At 32.7% G+C, this 20998-nt stretch overlaps 2 protein-coding genes across 2 annotated transcripts in view; one reads left to right on the top strand and one right to left on the bottom strand.

Moving 5' to 3' along the window:
- Nucleotides 1-2796: 2796 nt before the first annotated feature.
- Nucleotides 2797-14509, bottom strand: LOC132544354 (PACRG-like protein). The gene is made up of 7 exons (XM_060207938.1): nucleotides 13837-14509; nucleotides 12721-12788; nucleotides 11757-11847; nucleotides 10980-11114; nucleotides 8902-9009; nucleotides 7809-7889; nucleotides 2797-7192 (listed from the first exon to the last, which is right to left on the bottom strand). Exons 1-7 carry the CDS (start codon nucleotides 14041-14043, stop codon nucleotides 7136-7138), a joined length of 747 nt encoding a protein of 248 aa, XP_060063921.1. The 5' UTR covers nucleotides 14044-14509; the 3' UTR covers nucleotides 2797-7135.
- A 137-nt stretch (nucleotides 14510-14646) lies between these two features.
- Nucleotides 14647-20998, top strand: part of LOC132544358 (protein neuralized-like) — a 60913-nt gene continuing 54561 nt past the window's right edge. Inside the window, exon 1 of the mRNA XM_060207944.1 lies at nucleotides 14647-14762. Within this exon, the coding sequence (XP_060063927.1) occupies nucleotides 14729-14762 (34 nt within the window). The 5' untranslated portion in view covers nucleotides 14647-14728. The remainder of the gene's footprint in view (nucleotides 14763-20998) is intronic.

A 20998-nucleotide genomic window follows, 5' to 3' on the forward strand; every position in this document is an offset into this window, starting at 1 on the left:
GCATAATCACTATTCAGGAGTTGGACTGATTACCGGACAATGAAAGAACATTTTTGGTAATCATTCAAGACCTGCTCAATCGATAGATATAGGGACCTGTATCACTAGTGTAGTATACAGCTGTCCAGACAATAAAGGGTTTCTATTGGGCTGATGAAGAATCCCTAGCCTAACCATTGAAAGTTAGATACTAAACACTAGTGTAGCCTTGATAAATGGGTTGTATTTTGTTATACAATATTATAACATTAGTTGCAATATGAATTAATAGTCATACCTGTCATCTTTTCCCTACTTTTGTGAAATTCTCACTGAATTTTACTCCAAATTGATGAATTTTAATTCTGTGTAATTTTTAAATCTTGCATTGATACTGAGCTAATTACTCTACATAGAAGAATTAATAGGAAATTTCATATGGATAATAAGGACAGTACATTTTTTTGTGTCACCACTTTCTCCCTTCCTTCAAATGTATGTGAAAAGTTGACAGGTTTGACCTGTATGACATGAGATTTAATTACCTGTGTCCAGTGTCATCATTTCAATGCACTATGTGCATTTGATTTTTGTAATGGTAAATTAAAATGATTTATGTTAAGGTTGTATGTTGCTCTAACTATGGTATGTGAGTTATCTCCCTTGCAAATTTTTCCTAATCTTTCAAAGTTTCCTAGTAAAGTGAGTAAATATATTGCATACATTAATATGTATCTTTCATGTAATTTTTTTAAGTAATAAAATTTAATGACATATTACTATTCATGGTTGAAAAATTGAGATCTGAATATCAATGGGAGAAAAACAACAATAAGTACAGGTAACATACATTCTCACTAGTCCTCTGGAATGGCTGAACATATCCTCCAAAAATATATAATGACCTGGTAATACATATTATATAGATATTATGAAAAGTTATATTCCTCATTGATATTCAGTTTGAAGGCTGGTATCACTACTAAGTGTTTGTTGTATGTGTACCACACTTGGCTTCACTATTCTTGTGCTGTTTACATTGGTAATATCTACTGAAAAACAATTTGTTATTTTCCTTACTTGTCCAGTACATTCCAAATGCATGTTTTGTGCATTTTGCATATGTTTCCAATACAGGCAAAAATATCTTTTTTTTCCAATGTATTTCATATCAAATGTTTAACTTAAATATGCTGTAAATTATTTTTGTCATTGACAGTTTATCTAACTTGAAACATGAAATCCCAAAACTTGGAATATCTGGTGGATTCAATGTTAACCTAAAAATATGTAAAGAAGTTAAAATTATTGTGAATAAAGGTCAATCAAAGACAAAATACGCTGAAGTAGGTTACAATTTGAAAATAATTCCATTTGTAAAGACAATTTGATTTTTTTCTACATGTACAGTTTAAAAGAAATAACAATTAACGTTTATTTAGTTAGGCAAATCTATTCCGTCCATTATTTGTTGTAGCTAGCACACACGGTGCTTCCAGTCGGAAGTCTTACAATTTTCTACAGCAAATAAACTATGAATTAGTATCTACAGTTTTTCTGACTTGTATGTTTCAGGACTGGACTAGATACGTAACTGGTCCAGTCTGATAACCTTTGTGAATTCTAAATACATAACAAGGTACTTTAATTGCTAGTATAAGCTTTTTGACAAAATGTTGTCAGTTAGGAACTCTTAGGAAGAGTTCTTTCCCCTTAATTTTACATAACCTTAAATCTTGTCTAGATGTCTCAGTTCTACTGATAAACTGATACTTTTTAAATCTGTGTAGTATTTATAACCATAACATAACATACATTTTCCTGATAACTTGACAATTATAGCAAGTTCATTCATACCCATTGAATTCTTCACTATTTTGTCAAGAGAATATCTTCTTCACTTCCGAACTGACTACATTTCAAATTAAAAGGCTTTTTCATGTAATGTAAAATTATTGTTACCTGTTACCTATCCACTTCATGCCTCGTGGCATATAAAGCATTGACAGAGCTTTTCCATCTCTTCCAGTCTGCTGCCACTGTTCTCACTTAGTTCCAGCATTTCCAGCCTGCTTCCTCTCTCTCCTTCTCTATCGTTTTCCGCCATGTCTTCTTTGGCCATACTCTTTTCCGTTTTCCTTCTGAGGCCCTTGCTTGTTAATGCAACATAGCAGTCCTTGTTCTTGTCCTGCCACATAATTTGCCCAATCTTTTTTGTCTTTTAAAAACTAAGCAATTCCTTTTGGCACCAGTCTTCCTAACTCTGTAGACTCTGCCTTTCTGAAGCAGTCTTCTTAATTCTAGACTCTTCCTTTCTGAAGCAGACTTCTTAAAGAAAGATCATATTCCATTCTTACGGAAGATCTTGCAACGGAAGGTACCAAGGCTTCTAATAGTTGATCATAAGCATACCGAGTGTACTTTGTTGTATGCTAGTCTGAACCTTTTAGAAGCAGATCATGAATGGTCAAGAAAAGGACTATTTTAAAAGTGACCCTTAAACATTGCTGAAAAAAATACATAGATAGTGAAGGCAATTATATTGAAAAATAATGCAATGTGTCCACCAAAAGTATTTGACAACCCTTACATGTTTCAAACTTTCCTCAATTTATTTTTTCAGTCTTCATCAACTTGTGTTGCCCGTCAGCAGGCTTCCATTGTACTTGATAGCCCTTACATGTGTTTCAAAGTTTCCTCAATCTATGAAGTCTTCATCAACCAGTGTTGTACCTCAGAGGGTTTCTGTTGTGGATAATACACTTACATGTTTGAAAAAAAAAACAAAAAATACAAACAAACAAAAAACAAATAAACTATGTCATATCCATCTCTTTTATGTGGAATGTACAAAAATAAAACATCAACAGAGAGAACAAATAACAATGCAATTATATTAAAAAATAGTACATGTTATATGTACATATCAATAATATACCAGGTAAACAACAACAGCAACTCTAGTTATAACACACAGTGAATGGAGTAGATAGTCCTTAATACACAGTGAATGGAGTAGATAGTCCTTAATACACAGTGAATGGAGTAGATAGTCCTTAATACACAGTGAATGGAGTAGATAGTCCTTAATACACAGTGAATGGAGTAGATAGTCCTTAATACACAGTGAATGGAGTAGATAGTCCTTAATACACAGTAAATGGAGTAGATAGTCCTTAATACACAGTAAATGGAGTAGAAAGTCCTTAATACACAGTGAATGGAGTAGATAGTCCTTAATACACAGTGAATGGTGTAGAAAGTCCTTAATACACAGTGAATGGTGTAGAAAGTCCTTAATATACAGTGAATGGTCTAGATAGTCCTTAATACACAGTGAATGGTCTAGATAGTCCTTAATACACAGTGATTATTTACCAGTAAATATTTCATTATGACATGCCAAGCCTTCACAATTAGCCTTGGACGCCTAGTTTTACTGTATCTATAATTAATCTTTTCATTCACTTAACATTTCTTTTTAATTCAACACACAATATTTTACAATGAAAAGTTATATTGGGCAACCTTAATTGGATTATTGATTAATAATGATAGCTATGCTGGTCCATCTGATTGCATATAGGCAGATAATCATCAACCAATCACTGCACTGCTTTCAAATGATGACAAATGTATCCAAAAAAATAGCTGGATTGAGTAGGGATATATAACACAAAGTGATAAGGAACTAGACCCAGTGGTGATTTCTCTGACATGAACTTTTGTGTTTGTGCACGGAGTTGTTACTTCCCCTCTTCTTCATACTGTTAACTACCCTTATCTATCTATATCCCAGTCACATCTATGCTGACTGACCAGACCACAGTCTTCTGTTTTGGCCAGTGAGAAGCAATTAGTAACAAAGTGGTATACAATAAAAGGATGGTATTTCAGTTGTAAACAACTTAAACATGCATTTTGTTTGATAGATATCATGAAATTAACTGAAAAAAGTTGTCATTAAAATGATCAATTTGAACATTACTAAGCTGCTCTCTTCTATTGCTTACTGAGAAAAGATTACCTAGTGATATGATTTTTTAGAATAATGGTTTATAAACTTGTCAAAGCTAGTTATCTTGAAATTCTTTGCTAAAGCATTGCAGTGAGATATAAGCAGTTTCTTATCCTCAGTATTATATGTCCCTGGTTTGAGTTATAATATACATGAAATGTGCATCGTCACTTCTTGTCAGTACTGCCAACTCACCTGATTTTGTCACATCAACCTGATATTATCCATATCATGACCTGCTCAAACCATGACAAGTTCTATAATTATATCATCAAATATTTAAAAGTTTCAAATTAAATTCTTAAGATCGAGTACATGTATAATCTAAATAATGTTCAAATATAACACCAAACATCAACAACATAAATGACTATAAGATAATAGTATTTTACTTGATGACCCTTTCAGATATCCTGTCATCCTTAAACTTAAAGGCTAGGCCTAAATATCATTTGACAAGAGGCTGGAAACACTACCTTCTTACTCTACACATGCCTATAAGAAGCTACCTGTATGAGCTTGATCCTTATATAAAAAGCTATGGATATGGTGGGTGATGAATAGACTATTGGTAAACAACCTCAGTATAGATGGTGTCTTTACATATAAATGTACACTTAAGCTGGTTTTTTTTTTATTTCAACTATTTTAACCAATAATGCCTAAGTTTAATATGGAAATTCAGTTATCTAATCAGATGTTATTTTATCTTACAAAAACTATACAAGTGTCTCTTACAAGATAGCAACATCAAAACAATTTTCTAAATAAACATGGTAATGAGTTTATTTTCATAGTTATAGTTTTGGCAGGTTAACTAAAATCTAAAATAAAAAAAGCAGGTATTCAATGCCTTTATTTCCTAATTTCATTTGGCGTTATCCTAAAAATAATGAAAACTAAAAGCCCTTTAAAACAATGTTACAACCAAACCTCCTTGACTATGTAAGTATGGTTTTATGTGTTCTATGCTAAACTGCACCAAATTTCTGACATTTTACTACTTCAGTTGTAACTTCAATAATGAGACTTGCTTTGGAAGTCAAGAGAATACCACACACCACGGGGCTAACTTTCTCACTTCAATCTATAATGCTTACCCTGGAATTTAAATCTAGCTCCAAGATTTCCATCTACAATGCTAGCTCCCATCTATAATGTGGGTAGAGATTTCCATCTACAATGCTAGCTGTATAATGTGGGTAGAGATTTCCATCTATAATGCTAGCTCTATAATGTGGGTAGAGATTTCCATCTATAATGCTAGCTCTATAATGTGGTTAGAGAATTCCTTCTAGAATGCTAGCTCTAATAATGTGGGTAGAGATTTCCTTCTATAATGGTTACCCTGGTTTTTTTTATAAGTACACAAGTAACTCTATGTGTTGACTGGTCTGCGATTGCAGTGGTAATCCACTCGCCTTTCATCTAACCATCCCAGGGTTGATTCTACAGTCCAGAACGAACATGAAAAGGTGTGGGGTCACCTGCCTGACTAGTAGGTGGGTTTCCTTGTGTACTACCAGTTTCCTCTCACAGAAAGAACATCCCCCATCCCTCAGGTGTGCTTCTATCCAGGCCAACAAGAGTGATTAATATACTAATATACTGGGTAAGCTGGAAACTTGTTTCGTAATTGTAGTAAATTAACCAAGATTTATAATTTATAAATATACTATATCATATTTAAATGTATCTGCATGATTTTAATGTACAACTATCAGATTAATATTTTTATCTTTAGCTCTAAAACTATAGAGTGTAAAGTTAGCTCGGAGTTTGCTTTTTGGAAAAAAAAACTTCCTCACAAAAAGTATATTACAATCTTTTATATCCAGATTAATCTTAATTACTTCTTACTAACTATATCAAGTTTCATTTTGATTAGTTTTCGATATCAGAGTGAAAATAGTCATGTCATACACATGTAATATGTAATATCTAAATATTCTTTTCTCTTTGTTTCAAGACAGAAAAGAAATATATTCATACAAAAGATAATATTGATTGTACTACAATACCCTGCTATAAAGGTGAGATTTCAAAAAATAAAATACATCAAGAATTGACAACTTCTACATCATGTGTAAGTCAACATGAGTAGCAACTCTGGAATCCAGGCTTCCAAATTGCCTTGCAATAGATACGAACATGGACGGAAACAATTTACACAAATATCAATAAACATATATAGATTTCAGTTTTTGTGACACTTAACACATACAGCCAAGAGTACAATTAAATCCAACATACTCTAATTCAGTATAAATTGAGAATTCTAAAGGTTATATATTTATTGACTTGTATTGTGGATTTGACCAACTTACCGTGTAAAATTCATTGGTTAGCTACATATCCATATAGAAAAAGAGCTGTTTAACATTTATACTGAAAACATGCGACAAAGGAAAACATGTTCTCTGATAACAAATTGTTAAAGATGCAATCTGTCTATCGTTTCAGAATACATCTTACCACCTACTGGTAGTGGTCTCAGCCAAGGAGTGGGGAGAAAACAAATACATACAGAATTATATTACGTAATGTATTATACCAACCTCAAAACAACTCAAATTATTTCAAACATATCAAAAAGTTCATATGTCAGAATCACATGTTTGTAAGAAGATATTCATATTTTAGAAGCATCAATTGAAGATTACAGACACAAACGAGACTTTGATACATCAGGCCAATATATACCTGTATGTTCAAAAGTAAAAAATCTTAGTGTTTCTAGAACTCAGTTTCTGATAAATTTATGAACAAGTTTCTGAACATTCCTTTCATGCAAAGAAATAAACAACAGTTGTAGCTGAAGCATTTTTTAAAGAAAATATTGAAATATTTATCACAAGATTCACTATACCTGGGCATAATCATTAAAGTCCTGACTAGCTCAGTGCTAATGATAATACTTTCAGCAGATCACATTGATAACCAGTTATTGCATAGTTTCAATGCATATTTACATGCATTGCTTTAAATTGCGGAAACACAGTGCAGAAACAATTTGAAATATTTCCATCACAAATATTCCTTAAAACAGTCTCTCAAGCAACAGATCCTTAGCACACTATACACTCTCCATTGTGGAAAAGTTTTAAGTGAAATGTTAGGTTCATCATTCAGCAAATATCAGCCAAAGATTGAGGAATAGGTCGGAACTTTGGATTTTATTGATGGCAGTGCTTCCTGGAGAGAGAAACAAAGAATCAATGTATAGTAAATTAATATCAAGAAGCTGTGTATTCAATACAAACATTTGTAAGACTTGGACTGCAGACTAAAGACTAGTTCTGTACATCAGTTATTGTCTTTCTATTATACATAAAATACTTCACTAGAACATGTCAATAACATTCACAAATTAAAGTACTCTATATTCAGAAAATTATCATTATCAAGATGTTTTCAATAAGTATAAAAAGCAAAGCATAGAATTTCAGAAAACAATTCACAACTTCATGATAATAAATCATATCAGTGATCACAATTATTCATTTACTGTTGTCTTGTTTCTATTAATGTAAGGCAAGTAACCAAAATCTATAGGTAGCTTAAACATTTAGTGAAAATATTAAAATCATTTGAATTAAAGCTATTTCTGTAAAATTATATTTTCGGATAAAAGTAGATGAAAGAGATCAGTTTTTGACTTGATAAAATGTACATTGAATGGATTAAAATTCAAAGGATTGTAATTTACAGCTCACTCTAAACGATCTGACAGCAGTGGATGGAAGAAAATTTGACTTGTCAAAAATGCATTCCAACAGCTGGTTTAAAGTTTATCTTGATGATGCCATACCTTTCCTCCATTTTGTTCCAATGTTTGTAAAACTTCTGTTATTTTATCTCTGTATTTCTTGTCCATCATTCTTTTAGCAATCTAAAAGCAAACATGTTGAACTTCATTATATTACCTGTTGTCAACACTACAGGTGATCACACACAGTATTTACTAACTGTTGTAAACATTATAGATGATAACACACAGTATTTACTAACTGTTGTCAACATTATAGATGATAACACACAGTATTTACTTACTGTTGTCAACATTATAGAGGATAACACACAGTATTTACTAACTGTTGTCAACATTGTAGATGATAACACATAGTATTTACTAACTGTTGTCAACATTATAGATGATATCACACAGTATTTACTAACTGGTGTCAACATTAGAGATGATAACACACAGTATTTACTAACTGTTGTCAACATTGTAGATGATAACACACAGTATTTACTAACTGTTGTCAACATTATAGATGATAACACACAGTATTTACTAACTGTTGTCAACATTGTAGATGATAACACATAGTATTTACTAACTGTTGTAAACATTATAGATGATAACACACAGTATTTACTAACTGTTGTCAACATTGTAGATGATAACACATAGTATTTACTAACTGTTGTAAACATTATAGATGATAACACACAGTATTTACTAATTGTTGTAAACATTATAGATGATAACACACAGTATTTACTAATTGTTGTAAACATTATAGATGATAACACACAGTATTTACTAACTGTTGTAAACATTATAGATGATATCACACAGTATTTACTAACTGTTGTCAACATTATAGATGATAACACACAGGATTTACTAACTTTTGTAAACATTGTAGATGATAACACACAGTATTTACTAACTGTTGTCAACATTATAGATGATAACACACAGTATTTACTAACTGTTGTCAACATTATAGATGATAACACACAGTATTTACTAACTGTTGTCAACATTATAGATGATAACACACAGTATTTACTAATTGTATTCAGCATAATAAGTTATTATCAACATTAACTGCTAACAGACAGATAATCATCAGTAATTCCTGTTTTAAATATTAAATCTGTAAACTTACAGGCACCATCAGAAGTTTAAGATGTTGGTTCAGTGATGGTCCAACCACATCACTTAGCTGTAGCAGTGCATCCAGACCAGCATCAAATACAGAACTATCTGAATGGCTCTGGAAAATACAAAGATAAATGTATAAATCATAGTTGCACTCACATGAAAATAATATGCTAAAAACAGCTAATGTTTTAATCAGGACACCAGAGCTGGAATTATGTCTTACTCAGGACACCAGAGCTGGAATTATGTCTTATTCAGGACAACAGAGCTGGAATTATGTCTTACTCAAGACACCAGAGCTGGAATTATGTCTTACTCAGGACACCAGAGCTGGAATTATGTCTTACTCAAGACACCAGAGCTGGAATTGTGTCTTACTCAGGACACCAGAGCTGGAATTATGTCTTACTCAAGACACCAGAGCTGGAATTGTGTCTTACTCAGGACACCAGAGCTGGAATTGTGTCTTACTCAGGACACCAGATCTGGAATTATATCTTACCCAGGACACCAGAGCTGGAATTATGTCTTACTCAGGACACCAGAGCTGGAATTGTGTCTTACTCAGGACACCAGAGCTGGAATTATGTCTTACTCAGGACACCAGAGCTGGAATTGTGTCTTACTCAGGACACCAGAGCTGGAATTATGTCTTACTCAGGACACCAGAGCTGGAATTTTGTCTTACTCAGGACACCAGAGCTGGAATTGTGTCTTACTCAGGACACCAGAGCTGGAATTGTGTCTTACTCAAGACACCAGAGCTGGAATTGTGTCTTACTCAAGACACCAGAGCTGGAATTGTGTCTTACTCAGGACACCAGAGCTGGAATTATATCTTACTCAGGACACCAGAGCTGGAATTATGTCTTACTCAGGACACCAGAGCTGGAATTGTGTCTTACTCAGGACACCAGAGCTGGAATTATATCTTACTCAAGACACCAGAGCTGGAATTGTGTCTTACTCAGGACACCAGAGCTGGAATTGTGTCTTACTCAAGACACCAGAGCTGGAATTGTGTCTTACTCAAGACACCAGAGCTGGAATTGTGTCTTACTCAGGACACCAGAGCTGGAATTATATCTTACTCAAGACACCAGAGCTGGAATTGTGTCTTACTCAGGACACCAGAGCTGGAATTGTGTCTTACTCAGGACACCAGAGCTGGAATTATGTCTTACTCAAGACACCAGAGCTGGAATTATGTCTTACTCAGGACACCAGAGCTGGAATTATATCTTACTCAAGACACCAGAGCTGGAATTGTGTCTTACTCAGGACACCAGAGACACCAGAGCTGGAATTATGTCTTACTCAGGACACCAGAGCTGGACAGCAGAGCTGGAATTGTGTCTTACTACTCAAGACACCAGAGCTGGAATTGTGTACACCAGAGCTGGAATTATGTCTTACTCAGGACACCAGAGCTGGAATTATGTCTTATTCAGGACACCAGAGCTGGAATTATGTCTTATTCAGGACACCAGAACTGGAATTATGTCTGCCTGAATTGAATGCTGAGCCATTTTTCTTCAGGCAACATCATTATTACTAGAGTCATACCACCTTCATACAGAGACATTATGCCAATCTCCAAATTTAGTATGCTAGAGTCATGGAATATCAAAATGAAGTATCAAAAAAAAAGAAACTTACATATGTAATACAAAACAAGAGTATCAGTGAAACTAAGGAATGCTCCCCAAAAACGACTTTAATGGACACAAAATTTTAACAAATGGAAATAATTCTGTAATAAAGGGGTTGTAGACCCTGAATTTGGTATACTGCACATTATTTTAGTATGGCCAATATATACACCAAGTTTCATTATCCTAGTTTTAATGCAAGCAACGACATTGACATGACACAAACTTTTAACAAAGGGCACTAACTCTGTACTGAGAAGTCATGCTTATGTATGACTGATGTATACATCAGATATCAATATCCTAGTTTAAATGCAGGTAAAGCAATGTTCAAGATTTAAACAAAAGGCAATTACAGAGTAATATATATGCTCCTGTGAAATTTTCGAGGGGCACAATCAGATAAAAATGTTGACAATACTCGTCTTACCAAACTTGTACGAACTGCTATACAGACTTTTGGCAAGATCGGCAATACTTTTTCTGTAGCACCCTCAACTTCAAGCAGTTCTTTAAACCCAGTCCTGGCCACAAACATATAGGGATGTACTGTCTCCTTTAAACCCTGTACAGTAACATAATTTAATTTCCTGAGTAGCCAGTGACAAGTTAACACACAACAAAGAATAAGATTCTATAATCGGTGTTTGTGATACAATGTTACACATTTACATGTATACATGTATATATAGATATAAGAAATATCAATATGAAGAATGTAGTCATGTATGCAGGATTCTAAAATTGTAATGAAGTTAATGATAAATCTAGCTGAAAACAGAGGCAAGAAATATCTGTACACATTTCAGAAACCTAAACCTGTTTACCTAGTCTGGTTTATTGAAGTGTGACCTCCATAGTTAGATACAAGTATGAACATAGGAAACTTTTGGATACATAACATTAAAGACATGGATGTAAATGAAAAGGCTATCAATGGTCAAAATGGAACAGAAAATTAAGGAAACAATGAACCACATTTGATAAACATTTATTCATATATATAGGTAAAATGTATATTCATAATGAAGTGCAAGCTATAAAGTCAAGTTTTCAATCAGTTGCATGATCACTTAAGGACATCTGCGACAAAAATATAATAAAGACATATAAAAGAAAGTTTACCAAAGGAAGGCTACTGTAGATAAATTAAATAGATACAGACGAGTTGACTACATAAATACTTCTTAATCAAGGGATAACTTACCTCTGCTAGGGTCACCAGAATGGGGTCAAAAGGTACCTGCTCTGGTGGAGTTTCCCAGGCCAACTTGTGTTTGACTGAACCATGAAACAACCTGGAAATGCAATTGCTATGAGAATCACCACATAGTGACCTATCCCTAAAGTCTTATCATGCAAAAGACAAAATACAAAGATATGTGCAATTTTAAATCAAAAATATTTAAACAAATCAAACTTTATTTTATTCACAGCCATTACCAGTGGAATTAAATGTCAAGTTGGTTTTTAATATCAAGAAATACAGTACTAGTAAAACCTGTCTATCCTGAGTTTCAGACACCCTGTAGAATCATACAGAATGTTGTTATCCTAAAGCACAGAATACTTATTGTCTTAAAAAATGTATTTCTCATTCAAAATCTAAGGGACAAACTGACTGCGACAAAATGTAAAGAAATATTTACATGCAGCAACCAATGTAAAAGCTCAAATAGAATAACATCAAAAATGTTCAAAATTCATAAATTTCTCTACATATTTCCATAATCTATTAATTCCACTTCTGGGCTTTATTATATAATGTCATACAAAGAATGGTATCTAAATGTTTTATTTTGATAAAAGCTTTGATATGCTAATTAAGGATTCTGAAGTATGCTGTTACAGAAAGTCAATGTACATGTGTTATTATTTAGAAAGATTATACATAGAATGAAATTTAAACATGTTTATCTTGAAACATATTTACCAACCAATCAAACTTGTCTATAAAGACTGCTCAAGGAGGAACACAAAAATGGTTTCCAGACATAACCATAATAGGTAAGTAAAATGGTTGTAAGACCTGTGAATTCTTCCAACCTGCTTAATCAGACCGATTTGATGAGTCCCATAGATTATGGGATTAAACAGGTTTTATAATTAAACTAACATACAACACACCTTGGCAAATCCATACACCTGTAAGTTTGAAACTTTATTCTTACCGACAAGGCACTCCTCCATTAGTATATACAGCAGCAAATGCAGACTGATTTTTAGCCGGACTTTTAAACTAGAGAGAAAAATAAAGTAAAATACATAAAATACAATACATAAGAAAATCATGTGATTCAATAGGACACAATGCAAGAATTTATTAGAATAAGTATATATCACTTCCGATAAAAGGATTTTTTATGTACCAACAATTGGTAGACCATGGATGAAGGACAACTTGAACCGCTTATCATCTGATGATGGTGGGCTCATAACACATCATAAAATATCAAGTTTTGAAGCAAAACAGCTGTGTAATATATGTTTATTTGTTGAAGGACATTCTTTATTAGAAGAAGTATATCTGAAAATTATTCAAGAAATTTTGGCAGATTCTAAAAATCCACCAATATATCATGTTTTTAACCCTGAAATGACCATCCAAATCTCTATACATTTTCAATCACACTCTATGTAGCTACTTATTTATAATTAGGTCTAACTAAACTCAAGATTTGTTACCACATATACAGTACTTACATTTTGAAATAATAAATCTGTTAGGTAATATTGCTTTTGGAAAGGTCTATATAATCAAGGAAAAATGAATATTTTCAAAAATTGTCTTTGCCAGTTCTCAAAATACAGCTAAAATTTAACCTCCCCCACAAAATAAAACAAAAATGAAACAAAGAAAAGTAGTCCAAAAAAATGTAACCACCAAATTTGGTTGCTTTACAAGTATCTCTTTTACTAACTATGAAACTGATCTTAACACAACTTCTTCATGTTGAATGTAGACATGTATGAAGATGTCAAAAACTGGCATGTAATTGCACTTCTGCTCTAGCTTTCACTCTGGTGAAACAAAAACAAATGAAGAGCAATGCCAGGATCGTATATATCTGTGTTTGATTCAAAAGATCACTCTCAAGATATGCCATGAACACAGAGACCTGGGTTCAATTCCTGTTAGCTGGGATGTATTCTTCATCTTCTACATTGAAGGCCTAACCTAAAATGTTTCCCGTTTCCGGTAACCCTATTTTTCGTTTGGCCTTAAATATATACATATATATATAATACAAAATATCAAATAAAACCATTACAAATAGAATACTTACTGGGTCAATTGTTTTTGGATTTAATTTGGCAGAAGGTCTTGGGTGAGCTGCAGTTAATTTCCCTATTGAACTATCAGATGAACTATTGAGTGAGCCTTTCTTGCCAGCTTTTCCTGCACTTGTTGGAGTAGCTTTTCTCACTCCTGTGCCATTGCCTCTTCCAATTCCCATTCTAGATGAGGCACTGTTTGGGGCTGAGCTAGCCATTAGTAGATTTTACTTCTCAAAATCCTTAATCCTTAGTTAAGTATATACGATGATAAACAGTGATTTTAAAAACGTTTATGTTACGTGCTGGTTCATCGTTATTAAATACTTCAGTAATCAATGACACCCCTTTATATTGTAACTAACATAACCGAATTCAAAAAATATGAATCGATATTTCTTCCAGTCATAGAATATTTGTATAAAGTATTTAAACTAGTAAATTTCAGAACACCTTCACCTTTTATTCAAATCTGTTGATCAGAATTCGATAAACTGCTTGGTGTCTTGCTCACATCAACACTTGCTGAATACCATGCACACATTCTCATTGAATTATGTTTATCAAAACATAACACATTAACCCCTATTCATATTCCTACTGTAAAGTGCTGATGGTCCAAGACATCTTCCATAAATATAACCCAAGAATTCTCTACAACAAATCCACAAAACCCCCCAAAATGCAGGAACGCCGGAAATGAAGAATCTGATGTTTCTAGTGGTGTAAGCGGCGAAGTTTTTTTTTCAATGATTTCAGCGGTAAGCCTCTCGAGACCAAAACCGGAACTTCCGCCTTTAGTTAAAATACCTTTGCACTCGAAAACAATTACAAATTCTTCAGATTTTGTACATAATAAGAAAAATGTACGAGCTGAATGTGTCGTGAGAAACACATACCGCTATGGGAAACCACGGGTCCAGCCAAGGTGGAAAAGGTAAGTCAATTTAATAGTACACTTCATACCTGGAAAGACTTCTGGTTCGCGATCAGTTTGACACTTGACTCGGTAAACATTGAATGTTTGTCACGTTGATGTCTATATACTTTTACACAAAAGTCACATGGGTGTCTCTTGGCATAAGGCATTTGTAAGACTGTATGTATCAAAATAAGAAATTACTATAATTTTAATTCTGACTATTGTAAATTGGTGTGTCTGAAGACTACAGGAATATAATTGACAGGTGAATGATCTGTGTATATGATGTTTTTTACTATATCCTGTTTACATATACTATGTACGAAGTAGGATAAGTGGTATGTGCATATTCTGTACAAACCATATCCTTAATTGTGTCTCGTTGCAGACAGTACAAATCAAATTGTCATTTGTCAGTTTCCCTAAATGGAGCCATTATCCAAATGCACATGTTGTATGCATGAAACTTTAAAGGTTGATGCTGAAATGTCACATGCTTATTGATGTACCATATATAGTCTAAATATGAAGACATCAATGGATGCTTGATAACATAAAAGAGGTGATTTTATCTTAACATATGTAATGAATCAATTATTTTTTTAAAGTTATTGACTGTGGTCATTTGTTATATAATACAGAAAGTTAAAATTAAAAAGAACCAGATTCCAGACATTGTACATACATTTGTTTTAAGTTTTGTTGTATGTTAGCTTGATTGGCAGATTATTTTAGTAGGATCAGATTGAAGTGATAGCCATTTGTACAAAACTTGAGTTGACTCAGTTTTTGTAATAATTTATTGATCCAGGTATTGAATATGTTGACATATAAGAAAACGTTCACATGATTATGATGACACATATACATACATCCGTAAAATGAATTTCTTAAGTGTTGGGACATAACGTATATTGCATATGGATCTGGTTTTCAATAGTATGCATATGACTCTATTGATCATTGGCTTTTAGTCTCAATGCTAATGTTCAAAATTTTCAAAATAACAGCATGTAATATTTTGAGCTAGTGTATGTAAGTGGCTGTTAGTGGAGGTGGTTATCAGATTTATATTTGAAAGTATAATTAAGCTATTTACAGATTTTAACTTGTTCTGCACACATAGTTGGCTAATTATCTCTCATCTTCTCATTGCATTTATTCAGTCATTATGGTACAAATGTTTATGTGTGTTTTGTCAACTTTAAAGGTGTTTGGTCTGATAAATTAAGCCACTGTTAAAATACAGTTCCGATTTAACAGAAGATACTTTGTCTGTATCTTGTTTATGTTTACTTCTTAGTTGTCAGACAAATCTAATAATTGAACCTTTTTTTGAGGATTTGGATTATTTTTCTTGCAATATTATAAAGAATGTTAAACCTGAAATAAAGACTTACTTTGGAAAGTGATATTTATAGATGAGGTGCATTTCAGTCATCAAAAACCCACTAAGTAGCAAAATTATAGAAGTTATTTGTTCAAAATATGTAATTTTCCTTCAATGGTATTTGCATTTTAGGTTTAATTTCTTTATTTTTCTTTGAGACATGCACTGCAGCCTTGATGAATATCTGGTATGAGTGATCGTGATGATCATATTGTACGCTGCCATATGTGAACTAGCCTGTATTCAACAAAAGCCATTCACTGCAAATCATTGATTTTGGAACAGACTTAAAAAGCAGCTGCTGCTGTTGCACTGGCAATGTTAAATATATTCACTCTAACATCAGTAATCAATATAGTAAACAACAATAAATCAATTATTAATATCTCATTGATTTTATTGTTTTTCTTCAAAAGCTTTCAAACCAAGAGTCAGTAAAATGTTTTAAATTATATCTATATTAAGATAAACATTGCAGTTATTTAAATATATTTATTTACATTTTCAAATGTCACTACATTTTGTAATAAACATAATTGCTGGTGTCCTTAACTATTTGTTTTAGTAAAACCTCAGTGTTTAATTAACTGAATGGTTTTATATAATTAATCAGTGATGTTTTTTTACGCCATTGCTTTTCTGGTATTTATAGTACTTTGAACATTGTAAACTTTGAACATAATATTGTCACTTTCCTAGTCCAAGTACCTTTAACAGTTATAATATGTAACAATGACAACACTCAATATTCCGATCTGATTTCCTAGAAAACTTGCTTTACTGATCTATAAAACTCAATCCCTGATTTTCAGACTGACAACTCCCATGACTGCTGATTGAAACAAGTCATCACCAGACTTTTCTGATGGACACAGTCTGACTCCTGACTTTTTCTGATCTATACAACTCAACTCCCACTTTTCTGCCCGACAACTCAACTCATTTCTTACTGACAAACTGAACGCATGACTTCAGATTGATACAAGTCATCATCTGACTTTTCTGATTGATACAACCCAACCCATGACTTTGCTGATCTTCACTACCCAACCCCTGACATTTTCTGATCTTCATAACCTTGTTATAGAATTACAGTGAGTGTATTGGCATGCAGGTTAATGTTATTGTAAATTTTAAATTTATATACAGATATTTGGAGGAGAGAGAAAATTAATTGAACATTTCAAGTATTTAATTGCTGTATATGTATTCCTAAATTTTGATGTCACAAATATGAAGAAAATATATGAATACTTATTTTCACATGTAGCTTCTGCATGGACAAACAAAACCCCTAAGACTGAGAATGATAACAGGTTTATAAGAACAAGACATATTTGTATAAGGGCTTTCATTTATAGCTGTAAATAGTCTACACTAAAATGACATAATTCTATGGTATTTCACCCAGTATGCTTCAAATTTAATTCCAGTTAAACACAGAAAATCTGAGGGTAAGTTGTGACATTTTCTGTATTTTCTGTACACCAAATCATTAGCAAGTCACATATATCTTACTAAAACCTTTTTGTACTCTGTGTACATACATATCATAAATTTCAATCCTACTAATATTTTGGAAAGATCTTTATTTCTTTCACTTTCTTTGATTCCAAAACTGGTAAATTTTCAAAGGTATGTATAGGCAATTTAGAAATACATAAATAACTCTTGCTAGTAAAATCTTTGTTCTTTCTTTGAAATTGTAATCATTCTACAAAGTGAATCTTGCTACAATATTTGAGCTAATTATGGCTCTTTGTACTACATACATTCTTACTAAGAAAGCTATGTAGGTATCTGGTGCAATGGGACTTGCAGGACATACCTTGATATAAATGTAAAGGGAATGATAAATGTATTTACTACTAAATTGTACTTATATTTGAATACTATAAAGTTAAATTGAACAACTGCATAAACAATTTGTTCAATTTTCAGCGATAGACTTGCTGCTAATTCTAGTTCTGTGATAAATGTTAGAAGCTAAGTAAATGGCTTGCACAGAGACAGTCAAAAACACTGTGTTCTAGATCATATCTAACATAAATTTCTAACATTATTATGGGTAATTTTAAATTTGATACAATTTTATGTCACCAGACTGACTTGTAACACAACTCTGTGTGTTGATGTGGGTTACGACAAATACCAGTATATTTAAATCTTGACAGGAAACTATCCCTACACTTTTTTTTACACTTACATGTACAATTGTTTCCGAAAAGTTAGTTTGTTAAATTATTGTCATTTTCTAAATATTTCAAATTACAAACACAGTTAGTGAGAGTGAAATTAATTCATTTAATCTTATGGAAAAACACACATACATGTTCAATATTTATAAGCTTTGAGTTGAAATTGGATGGATTATATTAGACATAAAGGGAATTTGAATAAGATATTGATTTTGTGAAATATAAAAAGCAAATTTGATTAAACTTTTGTAGCTCTGTTCAGGATCTTTAGTTAAAAAGGAAATTGGTATTACTACAGTACATACATTTTTTACATGCATCTGTAAGCAAAATGCCATGCATTCAATTGAAAATATGCTTTACTTTCCCTCCTTCTCCTTCCAAACATTTGTATGAATTAGATGGTAAGACTTTCATTTGCTTGTATGCACGAATTGGTCCCACATATTACAAGTTGTATGATTATCATCCTTTGCTGCACAACAAAGCTAAATAAAATACAGAACTTAATCACATACATATATAGATAAGTCTACCACTTCATCCCAGCAGCCTTGATTTTGAGAGGAATGAGGTGTCTGCTTTTTAATCTTGGAATAGTAGTACCAGGTACTTAAAGTTAAATTTTTTAGAATTCGACTCAACTTTTGGAGCAATGGGAACATTAACACACAATTTTAAAATGCGAAATGCGGGTGCTGCCACCATCATTGTTGCCAAAAGTTTGTAATATAATTAGTCATATTGCTATATAAAGACTTGTTTTCATGATCTCACACTATTTGACCATGCTGTACTTTTGATTTACAGTTTCCAACAAAATCTCAACACTGTTCCATATGAGCTATTACTAAACTATTTCATGTACAGGACAAAAAAAGAAAAGAACCATAGAGATATTGAGAACTGTCTTTCTCTTCTGTTTTTTATCTGTCTTTGTGAATCTTCATGATCACATCTTCAACTAGCTGCCTTATGAAACCTGTAATTCTATTGAAGTAATATTCAATGCTAGAGATAGTTCATGTATCATATAACCACAAAGATGTGTGTACAGTATAACATTTTGTGTGTGTTCTTTTGAATTCTGGAACACCATGACTTGAATGACAATTAATGTTTATATATACGGCAAACTGAATTTACACAGAGTTTAAGTTGAAATTAAATGAATTTGAATTCAGGGTTATACTTGTGTACATAGGTCAGAGTAGATGGGCATGTTTGTCACCTAAAAAGAAATACAATAAAGCAGCAAATATGTAGCATGCAACTCTATCTAAACATATATCAGTAACGATTTCATGAATGTCTGTGTTTAACTACATCTCAAGCATGTTGTCATTTTCTTTTGTCATCAGTTACACATATGTGTCTAATTGTTCATTTATAATTGAAAACCAAATGTGCATTCCTGTTCTAAATATTGAATGTTTTCTGAGATTTTCAACCAGTTCAACAGCCTGTAGGGTCACCCTAAGGAGGAGTAATTTCCTTGTAAAAGCTGCATGGTTGCTTCCTCAATAAAAATAATATGGGAGGCCCTCTAAAAACTGGGGATATTGGAGTAATGTGTCTGGCCAAAGCTCACACCTATAATGGCAACTGAAAGTTCATTGATCTTCCAGGGAAACAGTCACCCTTCAGGGTTTCTTTTAATGGTTATTACATTGTATTTTTGATGAGTTCTGATGTTCGAAATTTTTCATGAATCAACACGCGAAACTAAAAGATAGTGAGATGGCCAATAATAATCAGACCCCCAATATTTTGAAATCGTAAGACTAGGAAACCATTAGACAATTTTTATGGTGGTCCAACAGACCATTGCTCAAGAAAATCCCAGCAATCCTTCCATTTATTTGGGGCAGCGGGCCACTGGACCATCGCTGGTATCAATCTCTGTGAGTGGAATGAAATTTAAGAAACAGGCACTGAAATAATATTAATACAGAAAATCTTAGTCCCTCTCATTACTTATCAATGAAAGATACATCCCCCCTCCGTCAATCTTATATTAAATGGCAAAGATTTGAACCACTCAAGCCTTTACAGTACTCTGTGTGGTGTACTTCATGTATAGATATAATGCAACACACATGACATGCATACTGTAGAGCAGATAAAACTTGGGAACATTTGTCAAACCTGCATAATATTAAAAGTCTTTTGTAATTAATGCATGTTGAGAGATTGAAGAAATTAATCAAATCAAATGTTGAAAATGTTCCATTCGTCCTAGCCTTATAGTGATTGCTAGGCATATACCATCACCCAATATAGAAAGGGTAGCTTTGAAGTTGAAATTTAGTGTACAGGAATTGAAATGCGGTCTTAAGCTTGAAAGACGGTCCATTTGGATAAGAATGGGTATTGTGTAATAAATGCATTTTTTGATGAATCTAATATAACTAATAGGTTTTTATAAATACTTATCTATATGTTCTGACTTAAATATGGGATTCTATTGTTAATCAGTTAAATGGACATGAATATAAACTAGTGAGGCCATGTATTAAATTCATCTAAACTGTCTCCTGATTTGAAATGAAAAAAAAAATTTATGTAATGTTTGTAAACACATGCATTAAGACAATAAAGCCTCTAATACTGTAGCTAGTATGACTTAGAAAACTACATGTATATGTGGCTCCACAGAGCTG

This window comes from Ylistrum balloti, unplaced genomic scaffold, assembly GCF_031769215.1.
Source record: "Ylistrum balloti isolate Yb309-2 unplaced genomic scaffold, AGI_CSIRO_Ybal_v1 Utg369794, whole genome shotgun sequence".
Taxonomy (NCBI): Eukaryota; Metazoa; Mollusca; class Bivalvia; order Pectinida; family Pectinidae; genus Ylistrum; species Ylistrum balloti.